Source organism: Anopheles funestus, chromosome 3RL (assembly GCF_943734845.2).
Source record: "Anopheles funestus chromosome 3RL, idAnoFuneDA-416_04, whole genome shotgun sequence".
NCBI classification, from domain to species: Eukaryota; Metazoa; Arthropoda; class Insecta; order Diptera; family Culicidae; genus Anopheles; species Anopheles funestus.
In genome coordinates this window covers 31850757-31872404 of record NC_064599.1, presented here as the reverse complement: position 1 = coordinate 31872404, position 21648 = coordinate 31850757, and the positions used below count along the sequence as shown (strand labels likewise).

The 21648-nt window shown below is 42.4% G+C and overlaps 2 protein-coding genes across 3 annotated transcripts in view; both read right to left on the bottom strand.

Moving 5' to 3' along the window:
• The window catches only part of LOC125770974 (CUGBP Elav-like family member 4), a 468092-nt gene that overhangs the window by 420810 nt on the left and 25634 nt on the right, over window positions 1-21648 (bottom strand). The gene's annotated exons all lie outside the window — the stretch shown is intronic.
• LOC125771009 (uncharacterized) lies at window positions 3571-7406 on the bottom strand. Of its 2 annotated transcripts, none has more exons than XM_049441183.1 (2): window positions 4515-7406; window positions 3571-4450 (listed from the first exon to the last, which is right to left on the bottom strand). In XM_049441183.1, the coding sequence occupies exons 1-2, from the start codon at window positions 4614-4616 to the stop codon at window positions 3791-3793; spliced, it is 762 nt and encodes a 253-aa protein (XP_049297140.1). In that variant the 5' UTR covers window positions 4617-7406; the 3' UTR covers window positions 3571-3790. The 2 variants fall into 2 exon arrangements, with proteins under 2 accessions (XP_049297140.1, XP_049297141.1); XM_049441184.1 differs by having other exon boundaries at window positions 3574-4354.

Below are 21648 nucleotides of genomic sequence, written 5' to 3'. Positions count from 1 at the left end.
TTTATCGACTACTTTACACAAATGGTTATTTGGGCATATTTACACAAATAGATGGTCATTGGATCAGTTCAATTCGTCAGTGCGTGAGTCCGTGGATACGTTAACCCGTCAGTGATGTTGAGGCTGCACCATGACCTCATGGTGATCAGATCTCCGTACTAATTAAGTGTGAGTGAAAAACTGTCACATAGACCTGTGTCCTCCAGACTTATCTACACAGATAGATTGTTATTGGATCTGTTCAATGCGTAAGTACGGGACTACATTAGTTCGCCAATGCTTTTGAGGCCCTCCCATAGCCCTGAGTCTTATTCTCGACTTATCTGCATATATGGTCATACGATCATATCTCTGAAAAGCGTTAGTGCACCAGTGGAAGGTCAGTACGAGTACGTGACCATGTGAGGGCATCAATACATAACTGCATAAAGTTAAGAAAATTGCTACAGTAAGTAAACGTCTATAAGAACTTCTATAGGCTATAAGAACTTGCTATTTAACAGGTGGATCTTAAGTGATTTAAAAAACATTTCTGTTGAACATTTTTAGAAAATATCCATAAGTTATTGTATACTTCAAATATTCAATCCATACCCTCTGTGCATTGTCATCCATTGTTCAGATGAAGTGCAAATGCTACCGCACAATTGAAACAATCAGCCCGATATTACAAAATTAGCCAATTGTAGTTGTCCCAACCATTCCAAAATGAAGCCCAATTTATCAAACGACAACTGCAGAGCAGCTTAATAAAATTTAATCTTAAGACATGGCTGAAATTCATTAACATCTCACAATCTATCCCATTCACATTATGAGCATTCGTCCCCATTTTGCACCAGATGACAAAGAGTGTGTGTGTGTGTGTCTGCTTACCGTTGATCAAGAAACTCGACTCAACTGCACTCAAACCCGCTGTACGTACGTTCGCCACCAGATAAAACCCTGAAGATGTCCAAGAAAAGGCGAACATTCTTAATTATTTCATGTAGCTTCACCTCGTAACATTATCCCTTTTTGGCACCGAGGGGGTTTTCGGGTGCGCTTGTTCTAGTAATCCGCTTTGCCACGCTTTGCTCGTATACCACTCCAACGTTTCTTTTATTTTGGCCCCTGCGCCGTGCTAAGCAGGGCAGCTTACAGTTTTATCTGCTAGCGTAAAGATAGTTCTTTGATGCTTTCCGTGCTCCACAGTCCTTGGCGTTCCGCGTCCGAAAATGCGTCCAATACCTTCAGCAAGATTCGTTAAGAATCTTGTGCTCACACTTTCCCACAACTTGGGGTGGCACCTTTCATTGGGTTTGTCGGGGTTTTTCTTTTTCTCTTTTCTCCTAGCCTCATCTCACCGAACCAATTCCTTTGCCGCGTCTGTCGCTCCATAACAAAGTCATACAAAGAAACTTTATCGTGAGAATAATTGAAAGTAAAATAAAGTCACACCGGCAACTGGATGACTCTAACGTGCTACGGCAGTAGAATGAAACCAGGTTTTGTTGGATTCGGATTTCGCTATCGGGGTGGCGGGAGAGCGTTCCACCAGTGCAAACGAAGACCACAAAAGCCCACACCGAGCGGATAAAAGACCGAGGTGGATAAATTCTTTCCCAGGACACCCGGCCAGTGTCTGAATTTGCTCAAAAACAAACCCGATAAAAGGCACGGCAGACCTTTTTCCACGATACACTGTCTCATTACTATCCTCATAAGTGTTTTACTCACCGTTTTGTACAACGAACTCTCACCGTGTGCCTGCCATTGCCTTCTGTAGCCCATGCCGGCGGAAAAGGATTCTAATTAAAACATTCTAAGAAGTACAAATCCTCGAAAAGCGAGTGAAAATTTCCTTCTTATCGGTGGTGGTGGTCCATTGAGCTCTTCGATCGTCCATGCATCGTTTGTTTCTGAGGAACCACGGGCTTGTGCGGCAAATCGTCGGACGGCCATCTCCCAGAGCGAACTAAGCAAATAATGTTCGCACGTTTCGGTGAGCTGGAAACAAATGTTCAACTATGCGTGTCGATTAAATTATTTCTACCATTGAAGCGTCTACCACAATAGGACAATTGTTGCTGATCCGTTAACATCTCACAGCGCTTGTATCTTATTTTCGGTTATGCACAACAAAAAAAATGAATAACCAACGACGAGAACCATTTTGATTAGGCAAATGTATGTTCGTGTGTTTTGTGTTTTTATTAGATTCTAACATTTGTGTGTGATGCCTTCATTATGTCAACATGTTCTGCAGATGGAATTTTGAAAAGGCCGCTTTGAACGTAGTTTATGGCAACATTTTTATTTAGATAAACAATTAACACTAACATTAACATCAACAAACACTAGAAATGATTATTGAAAAGTGAAAATAATTAATTTTAATGAAAAATAAACTACAAAACCTTGACTGAAATAACTTAATCTACATCAAAAGTCTTCTAGTTCTTATGAAATATACATAATTATTATTAGAAATAATAATTAACTTTAATGAAAAATTAAAAACAAAACCTTGACTGAAATAACTGAATTTCTATCAAATATCTTCTAGTCTCTGAGACAGAGCTAGATTCATGCATGTATGTAAAACATAAGTAAAATGGTTATTTCAGTACATAATATTAATAATGTATTTAAACACCTTTTTTTACTGTTTAAAGATGATTACATTACCCAATAAATACCCATTGCAACATGATTTTCACGTTCATATTACAAGAGGTTCTTCCCTGGAAAAGACCAATTTTCTTACAAACACGTCATTTAACCGAAAGCTTCTACGAGCTGCGACTTATCCTTCCGCTGCTGCATTCGAACACATTTGGAGCAAACTTTTCTCATTGCTTTTAACGTGACATAATGTGCGTGCGGTGGTTTCATAAAAAAGTGTGTATCTGTACTGAAAATCTTTTATACCGTACGGCACGGATTACGCGACTGTATGGAGGCACAAGGCTAAAACAAATCCATGCACCCATTATCATGCAAAGCGAAAAACTTTGTCCCTAATCTCTTCATCAAAACTGGCAATGAAGAAGATTGCTGTTGACGAGATAAAATTAAAACGTGGCGTGACGTGGCGACGGTACCCCAATGCAGGCAGCAAAACCACCGCCCTACCCCAAAACCTAAGAAACGCCATATTTAGCACATCATTTTGGCCTACGAAGCGTACGCAAACTACGGTAGTACGGTACAAACTACCTGTTAATAATCTTTTGCAAATTAGCGTGTTACGTTATCAGCATGTTTTTTTTTTTTTTTTGGTGGCCAGAGTGTAGACAGATTAGTAGTTCACTGCACACGACAAACTCGCTGTACCTGTTGAAAGGCATTATGCAAAACTTTACACATTACACGAGCTTTCATCAATTAGGCAACGTCCCGGGAACGGTTTTTTAGGAGCTTGTTTGTAACTGCATTGATGGCCTTATGCATGTTTACATAAATAGGGAAGAGAAGAAGTAAATAATAAAACAGTGTAAATATGATTTATCAATCCTTGTTTTCTTTACTGTTCTTTCGCTTTAAATAATCATTTTCATCTTTTACAAATGTTTTTTATTATTTATTTCATTGTCTTTTTTTTTGTACAAAACGAAAGTTTTTAATCATTATAAATTTTATACAAAAACATCAATCAAGAAAATTGCATTAGTAGGGATACCCTTGCATCCTTAAGGACAGGAAAAAAATTGGATCCCACAAAATTGTATTTCTTCTTAAGCTGTGATAAACCAATTTTTAATAAAAACTTCCATCAATCTTCGATGAGTTACTTAATTTATGCTTTTTAACCACCCGATTCAGGCTTCCAACATTCGCACGGAAGTCGCTTCCTAATCGCTTCGAATGCTGGCATCCAGAATGGGTTGATTTGCAACCGTTCATTCGCCTTTACATCACCTTCCACCGAACCACCTTCAGCCACCGACCGGCGACCAGCAAGTCCACCAAACCAACGGTCAAGCAACCCAGCCAAATCCAACGCCAGCGAACAGTGCACGAGAAACATTTGTGCCGTAATTATCGCGCCCAAGCTTTGTAATCGGAGGTAAGCAAAAAACTGATGATACCATTCCTCCTCGTCCGTCAGGTACTGCAGATGGATGTCCCGTTCGGCGTGATACATCGAAACGAATGCGGAAACGACGAACAGCAAGAATCCAACACCGGACACGATCGCTTCGACCGTGTAGTTCAGCGGACAGCAATCCAACCGTAGAAACAGCCACGAATAGAACGAGATCAAAAAGTAGCTTGCGTACAAACCACAAAACAACATCTCGTGGGGAAATGGTTCCGGATAGTGCAGGAACCCTTGGATGTGCAGACCGGCGCAAATCAGGCAGCAAATCTTCGCACCGCGACGTCCAACAGCAAACGCGCCACATCGTACACCGTTACCAGCAGCGCAATGAACCACACGGTGCCGAGAAAAAGAACAAATTGTCTTAACATGACAAGTCAATTTGATGGCTACACCGGTAGCAATGCAAAAGGGCCGTTTTGCTTACGGTTTCCACCAGCTTCATGCCAAGAAAGGCCTGCTTTTCCTGCTTTCGCCGGGTACGATCTTGTTCGGCACGGCCACTCGTTCCCGCGGCAATTTCTAGCATGACTTTGCAAGACAGCCAAAATCTCCTTTTGTCCCGACACTGCCACAAAACCCACACTGTGCGGAACGCGCACCCTGTACAAGTGTGAGTAAAACAACCGATAAAACGATTACTCAATAATATCGCAACAGCCTCGCTATACTATCTCATAGAGGTATCGAGCTTGTGCTGTAATTTATGGTCCCAGTTGGCATCGCTCTCATGCTGATGGTAGGTGTATACACGTCACGATGGAAATCCTTAACCGTGCCTACTTTGACGGCCCCAATCTTTGTGTAATTATACACCTCTCCATAAGTGCCACCCGTCTGTACGCTGCTGACTCATCGTTTGAAGTGAACCAAGTTTGAACCCTAAAAGCAAACCACAAAGACTAGACAATATCCAGACGCGATGTACCCAATCTTGTAATGAAACTGCTCGAATGCAATGATTTGCATGAAAAAACGAAAACAGTGCGGACGGACGTAAAACATATGTACATAGCTGCAGGTTATCATTTCGTCAGTTTTACATCATGGGCATAACACGGAATAGTAGAACAGTGCGCACACTTCCGTATCATCTGCAACTTTTTCGCCTCAGTACTTCGGGACAATGCGCCCTGTACGAAAGAAAAAATGTCTTATCACGCTAGACACAATGGTTCTGGGGTGTTTTCTCTGTGTCTGTAATATAAGGGCCAAAATATATCCATAGGGAGAGGAAGCAAAAAAAAACACAACACCCCAGTAAACCCCTCGTGGATGTCATTGCACGAGTCTTTGATGAGATCCAACAACGGAACCCATCTCCACCCTCGTAAGCTCGTAATTCAAATGTTTACTTAAGGCAATTTGTTTTTAATGGACTGGAATCCATAGCGCACAACCGTAAAACGATACCTTTTGCTGGCGATTAACGTGAAGCTAGAGCATCAAATTGGGTGTGTGTGTGTGTGTGTGTGTTGGAAAGCATTGCCAGTGATGGACATTACGAGAAACAATAAAAATGTGTGCTCGGTTTTGGTGCCTGATGCTTCGGACCGTCCATCCAAACTTATCCTGAGAGAGGGAGAGCAGCATCCCAGCAGCAATTGAACCGGCCCCGGGATGGATCGGTCAGCATCGTAAACCGTCGCCATTGCCTGTAGGGCACCCGGTTTAGAGTCAATTAGGCTCAACATGCTGTAAGTGATATGGGCACGAAAATGAAGGACTCCGGTTACAGTGCACCATTACGTTATTAAAGCTAAATTTAGACCAAACATCGATCGATAAGAAATTGAATGTTGAAGAAGTGCTATGCGTTATACAGCACGAAGTAGGAATAAGTTTTTTGGAGAGCTTTTTTGGGAAGTTCCTTGGGATATTGGAAGAAAAAATGAGTAAAACCCATGCGACTCTTGCAAGAGAAGCAAGAATCGTTAAAGTGATGTATTTTGAGGCAAAGTATTCTTATTTATCATAATTCTTGGACACGACTTAAGACACAACCAACAATTTCCATTCCGGACATTACCTGAAATGCATCTCCTAATCTTTCTGAATTGTATTCCCCGCATCAAGCAGAAGATGTGATGTAGAAAGAAGTTCAAAGTGCCTTACTTTGAGAGTGTAAATTAAACATGGCGTTTTTCTATCCTTTTACACTCAAAAGCAGTAAAGTAACTCTTCACTTATAAAAAACTCCTCTCCCTACTTAATGTCCATTTGCTGACTTCTCGTTCAAGCTTGAAACGACAACAGAGCGTCCCTGTTCCAGTTTTAGTTATGTTTTTTTGCAATTTTTCCCAGAAACTATCAACGTCCTTGCACTATTGTCGACCATTTACTAATACTGACAATCATCTCCCAGGCAGGTGCTGCTAAGGCAGGATTAGTATATGAACTTTCCACTCGGTCTGTAAAACAGCTAGAAAAAAGAAAATAAGGCATCCTGTAAACTGATGGAAAAAGGTCCCTAGTTCCAGTAACGATAAAAAGCTCCGACGTCTTTAGTCGTCGCCGGCAAGAAAGCGCATAACATCTAAGGGTAGTAACCGTGCAGCTAAGTGCAGCTAGTGACCGGGACTGTGGTTTTTCTTATCCCTGCTGCTTCTGCTGTTGCTGCTAGTACGATGCAACACCGAATGCTTATTTTGCACCAGCATTTAGCCCGAACTAGCTAAACCACACCAGGTTGTAGCATTAGTAACGCAAATGGTGTACCAGTACTCATGACAATCACACAACAAACCGCACCCCAAAAACCGACCACTGCGTGCCTTCTAGGGTAGTTTTGGTTCATTTCCCGTTTTGAAACCTAGCGAATAGCTGGGTTTTTTTTATAAAATCCTATTTAAATATTTCCATAATGGAATAAATGATAACGGTTATTGCCCGTCGTTATCCACCACGAAAGCTACAAACATCGCTCCGGATGCTATCCACCGATGTGTGTGTGTGTGTGTGTAGGTCGGTTGGCGCTGGATGTGGTAAAATCTTGGCCAAAGTCACAAACATTTTGCGGTGCCGAGAACTTATGGAGGTACGCCTTCGCCTTAATGGTTTGGGGCTTTTTGCTAGTGGTGCACTGCTGTGTGTCGTGCTTCAGGTATTATAGTTTAAAGTTGGAATTAAACCAAATAAAAGTGAATAGTACAAATTACAATACGGCTACACTATCGTACGGTGGTGGTCGTTTCCATCTGGCTTACCTTATTATGCATAAGTGTTCGGTGAACCGGGAAATGAGAAGAGATAAATTTAAGTGTTTTAAGATTTGATTTTTTTATTACCTTTCTTTAACCAAAAATAGTCAGTTTGGTGTCTTTTTTAACAATAAAAAAAATAAAAAAAACTGATTTTTTTTTTCAAGCAAAAAAAAACGATTTAAAATAATTGGAATTAATTTTCACTCAACAACTTCTCTTCAATTTCCAAAGAATTTTTGACCCTTGAACCCATGAAGTAAAATTCCTTTCTTTTTTTGTTACTTTAGCCTCACAAAAACTATGTAAAAGTAATGCAAACAAAAAAAGCTCAACTCAGTAGAAACATCACCGCACCGATATACAACCAAACGAAGAAAAACATAAGGACTTCCAATCATTGCCCAACAGGGAAAAGGTGTGTATCTTGGGAGATTTTACTAATGGCTTTTGGGGCATTTGTCACTACTTCAATCCCATACCGATTCCGTACCGGTCGGAGGAAGGATCAACTGTTTCTCATCATGATGTGCTTTCCCACAAAGTCTCACAGGTCGCTGTGAAATAAAACTGCCCCTTATAACATGTGGAGGCTTTTCACGTGCACAGCCTAAACCGACGCACACATAAGCACACGCCCGGAAACACATCGCATACTTACTAGCAGACGCATTTGTCCATCCTTCAGCCCGCCCGTCAGTCGGTGTAACACACCCAGTAATGGTAAGAAACATAAATTATGTAACACCCACACACCAAATCCGATTCAAGCGCACGGATACTCTTGCCTTTGGCATCGTATCAATTTCCGGCCACACGAGTACACGGCCTTGTCTCGTACTTTAAGGCCTTTTGAATATTTCAACCTACCACATCGCAAAATACCCATCGTATGGCACTTTTATCCATTTTGTTCCCGGCTGGTCTTCTTCCCTTTCACCGGGATTTTGTTAGCCCACTCCACCCCCAACACTGGCCAATGCAAATAATGGCGATGAGGCGAATGTTCGGCGTGATCGAAATGTGACTAATTGGCGTGCCGTTTTGCGTTCACCGAGCCCACACACAGGTGTGGTATATTTTATTCAGCGATTAGAAAATGCAAAAACCACAAAATGATTTAATATTTGATCATATCTAAAAGTACAAAACTTTCCCTACGAAAGTTGCCTCAATAATGCAGCAACAATGTTACACTTTTCATCATGCGTTCTAGGCGTGTTGGTGAAGCGTTTTGCTTCTTTGCGAAAGCGAACCATTTTGCCCGCCCACCCCCGGGCCCTTTGAGCAACCGAGGCAGACACACAAGCAACGTTTTTCGTAAAGTAACTCGTAAATCGATCAACATTTGCACACAACCACATCCAGCCAGTCAGCCAGCCAGCCGGAGCAAACGTTCTGGGACGGTTTTTCCAATTTATCCTCGTCTGTCACTGGTGGAAAATGAACAGTGAATGTAAAAGAACGGATACACCAACACGGACAAGATGAAGGACAACGTTTTGCCTCGAGATGAGATTTTCTGTTTCCCTTCCTTTTTTTTTTGGTAACTAGAACTGCCACTAGTTAAGGCCTTTTAGCGAATGATTTCACTTGTCAGCCACACAGCGTCTTATTGAGGTTGTTTAAAAATTAAATTTCTTTTCTTTTTGTATAACCTCTTAACAATTCTTATTCTTCTCATTCTACAAACGAAACTTTGCAAAGAAATCGATTAGAATAAAACGGTTTCCGGCGTTAGAGAAGAAAGAAAGAAACCTGCCCAACTGCTTAACTTATAGATACTTGAAAAAACACGCACATTTTCGCTATTTTCTACCATCAGACTGCTAGCCCACTAAAAAGGCAAGTCCCAAACGAACAGAGCGAACTTTCCACTGGTGTGCCGCGTACCGCGTACGCGTACGATCATGCGCACTCACCCTGCAGGCCTACTACTGGTAGAACCACTCACAGCATCGTGTGAGTGTTTTGTGCCAAAAAGTGGGAGGGGGTTATGCTATATTACAACAGCCGTGTGCATGTAAACCCATGCTGAAGAATGCACGTCCACCACGTGAGATCCGGTTTTGCTTCGTTTCGTTGCGCTGAGTGCCGGATGGAGAAAGAAAGGATATTCTTGAGTGCGCTGAGCGCTTCTCATCAGTGAGTGACTTCACTCAGTAAAAACTCCCCCTTTTTCCGCAAAAGGGGAAAAATTCGTCCTTCCATGAGTTCACCATCATTGAGTGCCAACGGGGTGGGTGAGTTCTTTCACTCTTCGTTCCTTAACCTCACGTTAGCGAACATTTCCTGTACAGCGTGCTGCTCGCTTACTAAAAATGAGTACACACATCTATTGAAGGACGTTCCTCAATTGAGGTGAGCGAAGGGAAAAATACCGCTATCCTTGAGCGACCACCAGTGCACGGAGATAAGAGTGCTCACTATAGCGCAGCTTTAATGTTTACCCGTAACTTTTGGCTACACGTAATTATTACCTTATCAATCATGGTACGATAAAACAGGAAACTTTTCCTCTTTTAATGCCCATCAAACCTGACGAAAAATGCACTACGCAAAACTTTGGCCCCGCTCACTGACTTGAAAGCAATTTTATTCATTGTTCTTTACGAGGATATTGTGCGGTATTGTAGCGGAGGTTACCGCCCGCGATGGGTGGAATTTTGTGTTTTCGGATTATTACACTTTACCAGCAACTTTATCGGAAACTGTCGTAACGCTGACGGCTGTTTAAAAATACTGCGTTCCAACACGTGATTTTAAAAGGACACGACTGGGACAAATACTAATGCCTGTTTCAATATTAAAATGTTTTAAACTAATATTTTTAATATTTTTGATGCTTTTCCAGCGTGAAGTATTTTTTTTTTATTTTTTTTTAATTCTTTTTTAATCGAAATTAATTATTTTAAACGTTTTCTATTAAAATTGCATTTTAAATAGTTCAAATTTATATTGAAAGTTGCCATGAAATGCGTAACTTTTTTTTCTTTTTTTTTCTTTTTCTTGGCTTAACGACCTTACAGGTCACGGCCGGCCATTTCTGGCATACTAGACTTATTTTACCACGTAGCCGGATAGTCCGTCCTTGCTAGGGGGGACGCTCCGGATGGGATTTGAACCCGGCCCTGTCGTGTGGAATCGGCGCCGTTTATCACATGCACCACCAGACCGCCCCATTTTTTTTTTCATTTATGCTAAATATTTAATTATTAAAATGAAAGTAATACGCACCTTCCTATTCAAGCACATAGAAAACATTTCTAAAAACTAAATATCATCGAAAAAAAAACTTTCACACAACAATGTCCCATACGGTGGTATGTCAATCTCCCAGCAAAATGAGTCAACCATTCCACCCATCCGGAAGCACCACACACGCCGTTAAAAGTGTTATAAACCATCCCTTATTAGCATTACTAAGTGGTGACCACAAATCAACCATCACCAACCCCTCCCAACGGTTGTGTGTTGGGCCAATTAAACGCATCACATATTAGCGGTTTGGGGCGAACGTATGAACGATGTGAAAGGGTCACACATCCACGGAGCGAGGCGATAAAGTAAATTATTAATGTAGAAACTCATCAAACGCAAACGCGTGCAAAGTGTTGATTTTACTTCCCCTTCCTTTCTACCGTTCCCACCCTACCAAACGATTGTTACCTGTCATTAGCCTTTGTCGGAGCATCGACTTCACCAGGCGACGACAAATTCCCAAGTGCGCCTTGTAATTCTGACCATGATTACCACGCACGAGATATATTCCCGGGGAATGATGATAAGATGGCGGCAGATGGAAACAATATATATATTGGCAACTTTTCACGTTTCTTTCGGTGGCCCCCTACCCATTCACCCCCTTGATGCCATCAACTACTGGGCGCCTCCATTGCGTGGAAGCGGCAAAGAAGTCGACAAAACAAAATCAACAACAACAACACCAACCAACAAAAAATCTAGGGGCGTTACTCAGTGGACGCAAGAAAAATGAGATAATTTCCCCCGATAACAAAACCAAGACATCCTAAATGGTTATCCTCAGCAGCTGGCTTTGAACCAAAAAACCCAGAAAGGTTTCCCTCCCTTTTCCCCGACAGCACGCACCGCAAAACCTGCCTTAACCGCATGCCTAAACATAAATAATCCAATCAAAGATATAAATTACTTCCCATTACCGCTGGCATATTTCATTTTCAAAATTAATTGAAGCTCATGGTGTTGAATCGTATGCAATGCCAGCATTCGCACACCGTGTGCCAAGAAGCGGGGCGACTAAACAAAACATTTGCCACCGGGGGTTTGCATCGGGGGGTGTGTGTGTGTCTTCACCGCGATAGTCCGTGCGAGGAAATTAAGGCCCCGGTGAAGCAGGGAAAGCACAAAGAGATGCCTATTGTTTTGTGCCCTGTCCCTATCCGGTGCCGGCACCGGAACATACAGGCCGAAAGTTAACCGCAATCTTTCTGACACATCATCTTCAAGGTAAACAGATGAACAGCTTATCCGTCCTTCACACTTATCGCAAGCGTCCGCTTGCTAAGCATCGAAATCCTTTTATTTTCCTTCCGAGGCCTGTTTGCAATTAATCACCGATTCACGAAATTAGGAATTTTGTGGGAGAAAAAAAATCCGTTATATATTCGTAGCTTAAGCTCAGTTGTGACTATTAATGCTACTAAGTTACTATGGGAAATATAACCTTTAAAAATGCTTTTTAGCTTTAATATAGTATTTCTGGCCAATCTGTGAGGGTGTCCTACAATGAGGATATAGTTATTTTCATCTAACAAAAAAAACAAAAACCTGTTTAGTATAACAGTAACGAGGTGCTCGATACAGCCACACCAAAATCCAACATAATAATGACATCTGAGGTTAGTAAATTCTCTAATCAAATAAGACTACTTCGCCGTATTACAGTGCCGCACCATCTGTGGCTCCCATTCCTCCCCGTTTTTCTGCTGGTACGTAAGATATAAACTACCCAAAATATAATGGCCCACCGTTACGGCAAGCGTCCATTCTGACCATCGCTTTTGTGGTCTGCTTTCTTTCTTTCGCTGATATATGTGCTCTTTCCTTTTTTTTGCCAACGTGGTACTGTCACTGTACTGTTGGGCAACGGTTGGTGAGCGTGTTGTTTTTTGTTCCATTTTTTTTGCTTTCTTGCGAAACCTATCTGACCGTTTCATCAGCACGAAGGGTTTGTTTTCTTCGCATGCGAAAGAGTTGCTGTTGTCCCAAAAGATTGAGAATCTTCCATTATCTGCCTCACCAGTGCGACCACAGTGACCATACCCGGGAAGTCCGTGTATTCAAGACGTTCGTTTGTCGTCGTCGTCGTCGTCGTCTTCGTACATGCAACACGCGCTGGCATTGCACATTCTTTCAAGGGAAAACCACAAACAGCTTTACTGAAATGGAAGTTTTCTTGTACACACATAGGAGAAAAAAAAGTACATTACAGCTACTACTTCCCCGTAACGCCTTACGACACGCTATGGCCAGTAACGATGAAAGAAGGAAAAGAAAAAATAGCCTCATCGTAGAGAGCAAGCACCATGTGCGCTTTGCCACTTCCATCAACGGCAACAGCGCAATACTGCCAAGCGTTATTTTAATGTGCAGCAAAGTGCTTTCAATGCCCGCAGACAACCGGTTTGGCCGATTATCTTCCAGGTTTGGCACGAAATTGGAAACTAAACATGCTCATTGGTAACTTCACAGCAGATGGGATGATTTTTTTTCGTGTTCGTTTGCTTTTTTTTGTAACATACACATGCAATTCCATGCTTGGACACTGTTTGCTAAAATTCATAAAATAACTATAAAATAAAGTTTTAAACATTTTCTTTTATTTTAACGATTGTTCGTAAATATATAAATAAAAACTACTTAAACTTTAGAATGTAATAGGAAATGTTACAAAAAATATGTAAAAAACAGGATGTAGTAAGTTTCTGTTAGCTAAAAATTATTATTAAGGCTTCTGCTTCTTTCTTGGCCTGCTAACGATCGAGCACGTTCCAGGAAACTCAGTCTAAAGCTGCAGTCCTGCATCCACGCCTCCATCCGATCTCCGACAGATTCGACTCCACCTGATCGAACCAACGAACTTGCTGTGCTTCTCTACGTCCCACAGGTCTCTACAGGTCGCTGACGAAGACCCTCTTGGTGGGGCATAAGTCCGGCATCCTCCGGCATCCATTGCCCTAGCCGTAGTATCCTTCCGGCTTTGACCACCGTCAGGATATCTGCACCGCCAAACATTTCAGCTAGCTCGTGGTTCATTCTCCTTTTTCAGACATTGGCGTCCTCCGTTATCATAGTCCAGGACTTGTAGAGGACTACCGGACGTTCCAGTGTGCGATATATAGTATCGTGTATTTCGTGTGTTGCTAAACTCGTTGTGGAATCCGTAGTAGGAAGGATTTCCCTGAACAATGCGCCTTCGAATTTTGCTCCTCATATTGTTGTCCGAAGTAACGGCTCGTCGAACGGATCGTCGCTGTCGACTGATACTCTGGTTCCGAGTCGGGCTTTATCACGGAAAGATCCCTCGACAACCAGGAACTTTGTCTTCGTCGCATTGATCCTCAATCCAATTCTGTCGGCCTCGCGATTCAGTCGGGTGTACGCGTCGCAAACCACCGCAGATGTCCGTCCGATGATGTCGACGTCATCCGCGAAGCCGAAAAATTGGAGGGAGCGGGGGGAAATTGTGCTCCGGATGTCGAAGCATTATTAAGGCTGCCTAACTTCAATTGTTATACTTATACTTATACAACTTATAAGAAAGAGTTGTTACTTCTTATTATTGTAGCGTAAAAGGAGGATCGCGCGGAGCCAAAGTCTCCATCACATAGAAGTAAAATCGTATTTAACCCTGAATTCAAGCATTTATAATTAATTCAAAAAATTATAATAAATAGTTATAGTCTCAAAAAACGTGGAAAAATAAACGAACTGCTTAGTAAACTATAAGTTGTCATATAACAAGGCGATCATAAATATGATCAGGAAAATCTTCGAAATCATATTCTTGACTGTCTAGTTTAGTGACTTTTTAGTGACTGTCTTGTTTAGTGACTCTTCTATTGTTTTTCTCAAAAACTTAGTTCTGTTGCGCAAAGTTTAACAATTCTCTCTCTTCTTGGCTTTTTAACGACCTTACAGGTCACGCCGGCCATTTCTGGCTTGCTAGACTTATTTTTACCACGGAGCCGGATAGTCAGTCCTTGCTACAGGCCGGGGACGGGGGATTCGGGGGACGGTCCGGATGGGATTTGAACCCGGTCCGGCCGGTGTGGACTGGCGCCGTTTTTCACATGTACCATCGGGCCGCCCGATTAGTTTAACAATTAAAAGGTTTAAATCGTACACCAGATAAATAATAAGAATTTTATTAAATTAATGTGACTGCTGTTGTACGGAACATACATATGACTAGACCACATGGAGTTCTATTCACAGATTTATTAAATGATTTCAAAATAACCAGCAAGAAAAAAAGACAATCCGGATTTGAACCCATATCCAGTGAGCCGATGAGACGATATGTTCTATTACTTGGAAAACATTTCAAAAGTTTTTGTACATAAAACTATATTACAATATAAAACAGAAGATTTTTTTTTAAATTTGTGCATGTATATAATAAATAACAACCATGCATCAGTTCCGATCGAGCATCGTTTCATGCAAGCAGATTACTAATTTAACTGTTCTCTTCCTTCATTTCATACGCACAACGTTCCAGGACTTTTACACCACTCTGTGGAAGAAGCAAACGAACAGGACCTAATTGGTAATACCGAGCAATGGCATGTTGAACAGCTAAGTAGGAGACTAATTCCGTTCCGGTCTTGCAGCAAAACCCCAAAACAAACGAACCTCCTCGTACAGCACCCATCGCAACCCGGGCATCATGCCGCACTCGATAGCATCAGACCCCCGGACCGGCACCCACCCACAAATGGCACCCACCCAAACCAACGCTCAGCTCAAAAACCCGTTAAATGTTGCGCTCTCGGCTTTCGTCTACCGGCAAACCGAGCTTTTAATGATGACCTGCCTCCACCGGCACAAACAATGCGAGAAAGATTGTCTCGAGTGGCCTGTAACATCTGTGTCTCGTCTAATGAGGAAAGTATTTTCTTAATTACGTAATAATACTATTTTTGGTTTTTGCTTGTCCCCCGTGTCTACCGAAAACTGTCGCCTCTTGTTAGTGTGTGAGCATCGCGCATCGGTCCGCGTCGGTCGGTACCTCGGAAGCCACAGGCCACTTTCCTGTGAGAGGAAGGTTGTGTGGTGGTGTACCAGCCTGCGGTGTCTAAAACGCCAGGATAAATGACAATCACAGCTGCCGGAGTGGAAGTAACCGATGCTGAAGTCGGACATGCCATCTCTTGGGGGTTGGGAGGGAGGGAAGTCGGTAGGTGAGGCCAAAATGCCGGTTCCATTGCCGGTTGGGAGAATGTTAATGCGCTACGAACATCCACCAAATGACATTTTGCCTAATTTTCAGCGAAGAATTCATAGACTTTCAACCTCAAGATGAATGTAAATGAATGGGAAGATGGTTCCGGGTTTTTGCAACGGGACTGCAAAACGCATGATGTTTGAGGCTGGTCGTAAGAAATTTTCCAATTCAATCCTTTCGCCTACATGGGACAACAAGGGCCAACGGCCCAATGTAGACAGCCATCGGGCCTGTGCCCGACACTGACACTCGATTTCCGGCACAAAAAGGAGTTTCGTTTAAAAGTGCCACGTTGGGCGTAACATTGGTCTGTGCATTTTCTTGACAAGTTTATTAAAATCCCTTTTTGCCAGTGTCAGTAGCATTCGTGGGAACACATTCCATGCAATCATTGACATCAGCATCATCAGGGTTTTGCATCTGCCATTTTCGGTGGGGGATTTTATTGATCTCGTTTTCTCCAGAACGACTTCTTGGCCAGATTGTGTATTTGTTTTCAGGAGAAGACTGTTACGTTCTATTGAAACCACAAAAGAGCTTTTAATTTAATCTTCATGTTTTATTCAAGCTCACCAAAAAATTTGCTATCAAACATCGTGCTGAAACTGTCTTTAATATTCCTTCGTTGCGTTAGTGTCACATTGAATTCGCAAACTTCGTACGCACAGGCAAACTTTGGATATTAATCAACGATCTCCCTCAAGTGGATCCCGATAACGCAGAGCTTTCCTTCAAACTCATTACCCACCGTTAAGACACGTCACGATGGTCCAGTTTCATCAAATTGGACAAAGTTTGTGTAGCGCGAGAGGTTTTTCCTCATCTTCCCTATTCCTGTCGGGAAGGAGTTCGGATTTTCCCAAGTCCAACCATCCCAAAATGGGTGATTCGTCTTCACCGATCTTCTAAGCTTCCAGTGTCTTACGCAGTCAAACTCCTACGCCACTAAACAAACTGTGGTGGATACCACAAACACACAGGGAGCCACCCAAAAAAAAAACCCCAAACTCCTCTCCTTTGGCTTTATCGTATCTGCACACAGTTACAACGCGTACCAGAGAAATATCGCCATCGCCGGGTAAAGGGCCTCCAGCGAAGTCCCTTACATTAATCAAGATTACACTTGTCCTGTTTCGTCTTCGGCATCATCCACGACGGTTTGGTTTTCCTTAGGCCTAATCCGGTTTCCTGGGGCTGCCGAGTTGCCGTGCAAAGTGCAGTAAGTAAGTTCCGCCTCAGATCGGACGGCGTTCGGTTCGCTTGATAAATATGTCAACTGACTTCTTGTGCTGAGCCGCACCATATACCGTGGTGGCATAACCTACACGTCAGCGACCGACACTGTCATCTCCCTCCCTCCCGGCCGTCGGTGACATACGCATACACCCAGCGTACAGAAAACATAAATCTTGCTCTTCGCGTCTTGTTCACTTGAAGAAAGCGGTAAAATATTACGATCGATTCTAAAATTTTCGCTCACTTTTTTGTAGAAAAGTTCGGTGGAAAACGGTTTTTGTAATGGTTTAGTTGCCGTTCGTTCGTTCACGCAAACACAACGTTACTTCATGTATGCGACTTATGGGTGCTGACCCGTTACACGTTACGTAAAAGTACACGCGTCCCAAAAGGCAAGGGCAAGTACTTCAGTTGACACAGAATCAGAACTCATCCACGCGACTATCGTGTGGCGAGAGAATGAAACAAGCCAACAAAAAAAAGCTCACTCACTCGAAAGGATGTAAGTGACATAAGAAATAAGAACAGCCCCTAGAATCAACCAGGAGCGGAAACTTTCAATCGTGTAACTGTCCCGGTTTGAGCGATTTATGGATCGCTATAATTAAGGGCTTGCAATCTAAAGCAGAACCGGTGTAGCATCGTTCAGGACTTCGGGTGGCCCCCAGACCGCTTCTCTCGGAGTGTTGATTTTACGCATCGTTTACCTCACCGGGTGAACCTCAAACAATACATTGTGCTGCGGGTAACCGAGCAAAAACACTAAAAAAAAACCCTGGCAAGATCGAATAAAACCACTCGTAGTAGATGAATAAGGCCGCAAAGCTGTGCGTGTAGCGTTTCGGATGGATTCAAACTCATCCCACGTACCGGCGCGTAAAGCCGCACAAAACTTCTTGCCGTTTGCTTTCAAGTATAACGTGAATCAATCTTGATTTAATTAGAAAAATCACTTCAAACTCTGACCAACCTCGGTCGCTATGCGCTTTGGTTCTTCAAAAACAAGAAAATGATTGCCAAGCGAAACTGGCCGCGCGCACCGAAAACGCTCCAAATGTTATGGCCACAAGGGCAATTGCCATCTCCACAGGCAAAACAAGCAACAGCAACAACAGCAAAAAACTCCATTAACAAATCCAACGAACAAACGCCTCCATCCCAAACGACTTGGGATCTGTGTGTGTGGACAAGCGACGAAAAGGGTTTTGATAGTGGCAGCAAAACCCAAGCGCTAAGCACTTGTACAACGCCAACGTTGCTAATAATAATGAAATAATCCCCTGCGCTCGAAATCGTCACTTCTCGGCCCACTAAGGATGTTAAGCAGGGTAGGGCCCGTGAGCGGGCAGACGAAATCTCGACTAGATTTGGCAAAATAAACTTAACACACCACCGGTCTTGCAAAACGCAGCCAGTCGAAGGCGGTTCCGTCGTCTGCATCTAACGACGGCTTTTCGAGCACTCATCGGCAACCGGGCCGAAGGATTACGGGCATACCACGCTGTATACAACCCGCCTTTCCCGCATCCCTGAAGCGAAGGTTTTGTGCGAGAAATTTTTATGAGCTCATAATAGTTGTTATATTATGGAAATATAATGAATGCTAATCTGGCGTTGGCTTTAATTTGTTGAACTTCAATTATTCAGCTGCCCTTGAGTGTGTTTCGTGTACTTTATTTCTCTCTTTCCCTCTCTTTCTCCTTTTCTCTTTTTGCTTATTTATTTGGCACATTTTTCCCGATGCGGTCGCTTCCAGACGGACGGCCAGCTAATCCGGAGAAATACAGGGAAGTGATGAGAGGGTTTAGATGTTCTTCATCGGTAAAAACAGTAACTAAGATATTATTTATTCAACCTCCAGCACGGTTTCTGTCGGAAAGCTGAGCTGCGTCGAATTAGCTCGGGGAAAAGCGAGCTTTAAAAAGGTCACACAAAACGTGACAAAACGTGAACTGAACTGAGCCATTTCAGGTTTTTGCTAAATTATTATTACACTTAATGCATCGGTTTATGTGGATTTTGCTTTCGATTTTTTAATCTTTGTACTCTTACCAACGACAAGTTCTATTACTTCGCATTGAAGCTTTATTTGTTATGCAATGGAAGTTGTTGGATACACTCTGAAAAGCACATAAAGAATGCCAAATTTTGATACTTTTAACAAAAAAAATAAACATTTTATAGAGAGTGTAACCTGAAATAATACATATTCAAGAGGACGTAAGTAGTTTAAGTAAAAAGCACAACACTTGACGCATTTACAGGCCATTATTGTCCCCAGTCCTGCCATGTGGACCGGCGCCGTATATCACATACAGCACCTACGCCCCTCAAAAATTTAAAATTATGTTTTTAAATAAACTTTGATTGTGGATCTTGTAGTTTAGGAACTTGACAATTTTCATTCAAAACGAAACAAAAAATTAAGTTCATAGATCGATTTTTGATTAAACATTTGTTAATTGTTCCAGAAAAAACAGAAAGTTATTAATTTCACAATAAAAACTAGTGTTAGGTAAATCTAATTCAGATTCATAAATCTGAAGGAATCTTTAAAGTGAATGAATGGATGAGTCTGAATTCTGAAGATTCATGAGTCCTCGTTGGATTACGAATCCTTGCAGTTTTGGGACAGCCCGAAGTTTTAGATGGTTGCCCTTCCACCATCGGTCAGTTCTTTTAATTTAAGTTTATTGGTAGCAAATCCTTTAGGATTCATGAATCTTTGAGGATTCATTTGAATTTATGAGAATTGATTAATATGTTCGGAGTCGGCTCATGATATGAATGACTCTTCTCTGAAGATTCATATGAATGACACTTTTCAAAAGATTCAATAAACACAACATCAATAAAAACTCTTCAAGAACTTTTTAACTGTTGTTAATGGTGATTCTTTTTAAAATGTTGCATCCACGATAACAAAATAAAGGTAGTTACAAAAAGAGTCAACATTGGCGGTAAAAACAGTTTTTAGCGACCTTTATTCTTCGTTGTACATTACGACTTCAAAGATAACTCAGGCTCATTAACACTAATTTATCCACACTTACACCACGTTTAGCAAACCGAATTTCCTATCATTAATAATTTTATTGCATTAATTTAGCTACATACATTCGACCAGTTTGGCTGCCCGTGGAATGTGTTTCTAGCTAAATTTTTTTTTCTGTTGCTTTTAATTTATGTTCCATGCAGATGCGCACTTCGCCCATTGTTTCTATCATCCGATCTGGCCAGTGATTTAGCACATCTTTCCGTGTACCTACAGCCACCGAGGATACATTAGGGCCAATTATGATGCACTCGTTGAGCTATGGTGCAATAAACTATCGCTCCCGTTAGTTACAGCGCGTGTCGACAAAGGGACCTGGTCCAGAGCGAAATGGGCGAATCCTTGCGCCGAATACCCCTTCCTACCAACAACCAACAAAATGTATCTGTCTTCTGGCGATAATAAAGCAACCATTCATCCTTGCATTTCGCAAAACCGCCGTTTGACTTTAACCGACCGAAAATTCGTAGCCTTCTTGAAAGGGGCCGGTTACATATTCATGAAGGGACTAGCCCATCTTCGTATTTATTAGCGCCACAACGCTCGTGCATACCGAAGAGGGTTTGAGCGCGCGCTCTAACGGTGCCGTAACACCGGTTCGTCTCCGCCGTTTGGAAGATAATCAATGAAACATCATAAAACATGGCCTTCCATTTCGCTTTGTGATGGACAACTAGCCCAAACATTTCGTGTATTTATATGTAAATTCTCGATGTTTTGATAAACATCCACCGGTGGCGGGGATGCAGGACATTGTGCGTGCTGCACGGATGGTCCTTATATCACAGCAGGAATGCGCTCACGCAGGGTGCTTTTGGGTAATTTCTGCGCAGCCTTCCTTTCTGCGGGATGATTAATTATGTTTTGGGCTGCCGTTCCTACCAGGATGGCACTAACCCACTCGCGCCATTTCCTCCCCCCCAAAAACACACCCCCCGCCGGGGCTTTAGTTCCGTCTCAATGATTAATATCATTGCCATTGCCGGGCGTTGGTAGGCGCACGGACGCACGTGCGTTTACTCGTTTCGACCATCGCGGCTTCACGGCGGTGGCAGGCCTTCAGCCTGCTTATGCAGACGCGTTGGAATGTTAATTTCGATTCACTAACGCCATCAGCACGGCCATGATCAAAGAGAATGTTCATTAATGCCCCCCCTTCCCCCTTCCTGGTTGGCGCACACGTGTCAAAACTGGTTGGATGATGGTTTCACCGATTGCCGCGTAAGGTTCGGAGGCATTCACTTTGTAATCGTAAAATGGAATGCCTTCGGGGCGTTGTTTTACTACATTTTATCAAATGGGCAAAAGCTTTCCACGAACCAGAACGTTTTTGGCTGGCCATACACTAAATGCCACACACACACACACACACGTGTGCAAAAGCCAATGAACCATAGATGGAACATTTACTGCAGTAAACTGCTATCAAACGCATAAGCACAAACCTATGCGTTTTGCATTCAAAATTGTATCGCTCCATGCAGTCATGGCAAACAGTGCATACATACAAACAAGTTTTGCATCCAAATTGTCCCTCCTTGTCAGAAATCACTGTGCACCAGTCGGCACTCGTGTCATT